At 34.3% G+C, this 5,494-nt stretch overlaps 1 protein-coding gene across 1 annotated transcript; it reads right to left on the reverse strand.

The window, feature by feature from the left end:
- Positions 1 to 4,860: 4,860 nt before the first annotated feature.
- LOC132491011 (large ribosomal subunit protein eL39-like) lies at positions 4,861 to 5,016 on the reverse strand. The gene has a single exon (XM_060099832.1). It carries the CDS (start codon positions 5,014 to 5,016, stop codon positions 4,861 to 4,863), a length of 156 nt encoding a protein of 51 aa, XP_059955815.1.
- Positions 5,017 to 5,494: the final 478 nt, after the last annotated feature.

Below are 5,494 nucleotides of genomic sequence, written 5' to 3' on the forward strand. Positions count from 1 at the left end.
TGATTTAAGACTTGGTGTTCCTCCTGTATTCTCTGAAATTGAAGCTGATTCCTTTCTGCATTTTTCCTATCCTGTTAACATTTATCACTATTTATCACATGTCCTGGTTCTAATGTGCAGGGACTGTTAATCAGGTTAACTTTGGCTGAACTTTTGAATATTTCCCCATTTTCTCCAGTCTTCTCTTTCTTCAATTAGATTGTGGTATAGTTTGATCAGGCAGTCAGACATTCAAAGGGGTCATCATACATAATTCCAATTTCAGTAAAAAATATGCATGTATATATATATATGTATTTATATGTTTTTTTCTGGCTCTTCTCAGAGCATGAGAATTCTGCCTTGCTTGTTCTCACATTTTTTTCTAGAAAATAAAAGCCACCTCTAAGTGTTCCTATCTGCTTGTCTTTTGCTTCAAATACAGACTCCTTTAGCTTCCCTGTTACCAAGCTTCACTCACACGTGAGGAAACTTGGCTTTTAGTTGGAGCTGCTGACAACTCTGTCCCTGAATTTTTCTTTGAGCATTTTCAACTGTAACCCTTGGATCCAGTCCTTCCTGACAAATCCTCACTGTCTATGGGACTTCCCACTGGTGGCTGTCTTTCCTTAAGGGTGTGCCCTGGTCAGAGTTCAGCTCTTACTTCCTGACCCTGTATTGATAATGCATTCTGACACATCACATCAACTCTTTTCCCTTGGTTTTCAGTTCTCTTTGCCTAGTTGCCCAAAGGAATAGCAAAGGGTTTTTCAAGCTATGAGATACATTATGACTGGACTTTCATTGTGTTAAATATTGTAAGATATGGGCTTTTAAAAATGTTGCTTAGAGATCACCATTTCAGTGTTGGGAAAGTTTAGAATCAGAGAATATCTCAAATTTTAAAAAAGGTGGATTTTGTTTGTATTCTTTTTTTGGTCTTGCTTTAAAAAAATATGTGAACTCCTTATATAATAGCTAGTAATTCTAAGTAGTTCTCTTTTGTTCTTAATTTAGTTCATTGCTGTTATTTGGTATGAACGTCTAAATTTTATTTTTATTAATGGTGAGGAAAATCAAGCCAATAGTAAACATAAGGAAATACTCACAGAGTCCATATGACTCAACCAATATGAACAATACCAACAATTTAACACAATGTGAAATATAATTTTTATTTTTCAAGCTTTGTGTGTTAGCTAGACTTCTGGGAAAATAACACTTTCCTTGGTCTGCTTTGAAAACAGGGAGTTTTCTCTCCTCGAGTTTCCTGAACTTTGTTAAACATTTGTTGCTGTTTTCTACTTTTCCTCTCTTTCTCTAATTACATGGTGATATAGTTTGACAAGACAGTCAAAAATTCAAAGTGACATATGGAGGCTTTCCACTCTGTTTTCTATCTGGGAGAATTATGAAACAAGAATGAGGGAAAGGGGGAGGAATGGTGAAAAATAGAGTTATTGCAGTGATGAAAGGCAGAAAGAAATGTGATGTGAGACAAGAATGAAACCATACAGGTAAAAGAATTGGGGCTATGCCTTGGGTCTTTCAATGAATTCTTGCAAATGAGGTCCCTGACTGAAACACCATTGTTACTGAGGAGGGAATTGAAAGAGCATGATGCCTGCCTCCTTCTCTCTCCACCTTCCTTTGTTTTTCTTTTAACCTTTTATTGAAAACTGACACTTTCAAGTTTCTCTTACTTCCACACTACATATACTGTTTTATTACACTTTCAAGCTGTTTAAACTAACTTAAAAGATTGACTTTAAAGTTTAAGTAATTAAGTATAGAATTAATGCAGAAAATGTTAAAGTTATGGGTCTTTTGGCAACTTAGAAATAAAATTGCAAATTGATTCCCAGATACAAGATGATCCTCTATCAAGATCTATAAACCAGAAGAAAAATAGATTTAGCTAAAAAATGAATTCTTCTGCAATAACAATACCTTTTGTTTAGCTGATTTCAACTTTAAAAAAACTGGAAAATGATTCTTGTCTTTTGACACAGCCAGAATTAATGAGAATGGATGGGAACTATTGCAAGATAGGAAAGTGTTACCCATTAATTGTGACAGGAAAACTATAATCATTTGTTTGCTTGGGATCTTACAGTCCCTTTTAATGTGAAGAATTAATTGAATGCATTAAACATGTTAATTTAAAACATGTTAATTTAAAATGAGCGTTTCTGTGGTCATCCTTGAGTAGGAACATGCTGAGTGACATGAGTAGAAATGGAGCTCCATCTGATGTAGTGAATTGGCTTTTTCTCTGAGTACAGATTGTTTAAGCAATTGGAAAATCTTCACTGCTTACTATGTATATTAAGGCATAGGTTAGGCAAAAGTTCACTAACGCTGTTGATTCATCTGCATATAAAATGTCAAGTGCTATCCAGGAGAGAGTGGTAAATGTTCCACAGCCTTGTAAGTTTGCCTAATAGAGGAGAGAGTGCATTAATTTACCATTAACTTGTTAAAGCTCATTGCAATATTTTCACTTTTTATACACTTTATGAGTCAATTGAAATAAAAACTGCAAGAGTTTTATGCAGTCAGAGGAAAAACATAACTGGATTTTGCCTTTTTAATAGTATCATAGAATGTCAGAATGTTTTAGTCTACCAGCAGTGAAGGTTATTCATTGAAGACAGATATGAACTTCCAGATAGTAAGTAAAACACTTTCTAATCAATTTTTATTTATACCTACTGTAAAGATGCTGCTTTAGTAAGTGAAGACTACAATACGCTCTTTGGTGGCATCTAACATCTTGTGTAATACTTGTAATAACTGAAAGTTCTGAAGAGAAACAGGATAAGGTTGACAAATTGAAAACAGGCATGTTGCTACATGCGTGCCATCTCAGAATTTCAATCAAGCTGTGGTTGAAAATATTAAGAAAGGATTCTTGTGATAAGCATAGAAATGACTAAGAAAGGTTATATTGGTTAGAGTTTACATAAAGAAGATAATTTAACACAATTCTCATTATAAACATAATTTTCATTAAATCCATGGCTGTGCGTGGGCATAGGTTTGAGTTTCCTTACATTCTGTACATTATGTTAAATGTTGTTTTTTAAAAAAACTGTTTGTTTTTTTTTCTTCCCCAGAAAATATGTTAAAACAAATAGCCAACCATTGAAAATCTCTCTATTTTTTGTATTGGAGAAAAAATGCAAATATTTTATACTGAATTTGTATATGAACTATGAAGCCACATATTCCTAAATCAGTGAAGAGTTATAGGAAGAAAAAAAATAGTTGGACTTTATTCATTCCCAAAACGCCTCTATATTTCATATCCTATCGAATGGATTTTATGATGTACTTTTTGAATATTTGCAGTCATTATCTGGAAAATGTAAATATTTTGAAATGTGTCATCAAAGGTATATATTATTTTCTATATTTTAAGCTAGCCAATATGAAGAAACATTTTTGAACCCTGCAGGTAGGATTCTTTAAAAAGAGATTAATTCCTTCCAAATAGCATCACCTCTATGTAAACACAAAGTATAATTAAAACTGTAAGAGGGGCGGGCCAGATGCAACCTATAGCAGCCCTGCTCAGACATTGGTCTGCACAGCAGTGGCCCCTCCCTCTTCCCTCTCCTCTGTATAAAGAACCTGAATTCAGACTGGGACAAGATGGTCTTTTTCAGATGCTAGTGTGCCATCTTCTCAGTCTGCTAGCTTTCCAATTAAAGTCATTATTCCTTGCCCCAAAAACTTATTTCCTGATTTATCAGCCTGTCTTGCTGCGAGCAGAGTGAGCTTGGGCTGGGTAACAAAACTACTTTTTAAGGCTTTGTACACTTGTATGATTTTAGGTGACTGTGTTTCTTTTATGTCTTTGCTGATTGTCTCCCATCCTTACTTGTCCCATTCTGGAGTGCCTTCCATCACTCTCCTAGAGTTTGGTTCTGTGAGTTAAGCACACAAGTTAGTCTTGTCTGTGCAGCTGGCTAAATTACTCAAAAATTTTTGTTTTTTGCTCCATCTGATGTCTTTAGTCATAGACACCTAACATCATACCCAGAGGTCAAACAACCTGCAACTCACCATAGATAACCACTCTCTTCATTTTCAATCCTCCTCCTTACCCCCAGAATGAGAAATTCTAGTACAAAAATGAGCTTCTGAATTACAGAAATAGTTTTATTTAAATTGCTTGGAAAGAAAATATCACTTCACACCAAAAACTCATTTGTTCTTAAGACCCGGCTAACATGTGTTGCTTCTTTGAGCAAATTAGAACTCTCCTCTCCCCACACAAACACACATACCTCCCTTTGAGTAGATACAGCTCTGTGGCTGCACAAAATTTTAAGCAGAACACACACTGGATTTCTGCTGCCATGTGCTCCTCAGCTGGGCACCGTTCTGCAGTGACCCAGCACGTTCAGTCCTATATAAATTGTAATCTCCAGATTAAAAGATGTAGAGACGATTTCTGAAAAGAAATAGGTGATGGATAAATTGGAAACTGGAATAAACCTGCATGTACAAAATACAAAGTATTTAACTTTTACATTATACTGATAGGTTTAATTTTGATTATATTAATAATACATGTTTATTTTAATAGAGTTCAAACATAAAGAAAAAAGAAAAGAAAAAGACCAATTTTCCCAGAGTTAGATGTTATGAATATGAAGTTTTCATATTGTTTTTATTTTTTTCCAGCAAAACTCTCACATATTTATTACTGAGCCAAAGCACTAGTGTAGAAACACTGACACAGAGAAAAATCATTTTCCCAATGAAACTCATCCAGTTGTTCAGATAGTAGTGATGTTTTCAGAGTGGTATGGTAAGACTTAAGTGACCCTGACACAGAATAAATATGTGTGCCACCTCACATAGGACTCCTTATAGACCCAGCTTGGTTCTTCTCCATTGTCTTCTCTTGGAGTTGTACCTGATGTTATTACCTGTTTTCATTCGAACCCATTGGGGAATGGAACAATTCTTCTTTTGTTTCTTGGCCGGGAATCTCTTGACCCTGAGAGTCTTATGACAAGACATGGCAAAGAGCAAATGCAACTGCTCATAGGATAGCAGAGAAGAGCAGAGAGAGCTGTTTTTATATAAAAAGAAAGAATACACATTACTCAAGTCACTTAACACTTTTGTATATTGTAACAATAACTTCTAATTTTATAATGTTTCAAAATGGATATACTAAAATTTACTAATCCTTAGTTGTTGGAAAAGTGAATAGTTTTAAGTAAAATATCTTTCTACAACTTGAATTTCTGATGTTATTCATCTGAATAATGAATTATTTGCCTTTTAATGACATAAAAATTTCCATCCAACCTAAAGTAGAGGCCACTGCTAGGGAACAGTCTTTTTCTGTTAACATGTATTATTAATACTATTATAATTATAACCACATTGCTACTGGAGAAAATTATTTTATTATGAGTTTCAGTGTCTGATATTAAGGATTAGATTTTATTCTCCATACTACAGTTTTAATAGTATAATATATCAAGGGTTT

The sequence above is a fragment of the Mesoplodon densirostris genome, chromosome 5, assembly GCF_025265405.1.
Source record: "Mesoplodon densirostris isolate mMesDen1 chromosome 5, mMesDen1 primary haplotype, whole genome shotgun sequence".
Taxonomy (NCBI): Eukaryota; Metazoa; Chordata; class Mammalia; order Artiodactyla; family Ziphiidae; genus Mesoplodon; species Mesoplodon densirostris.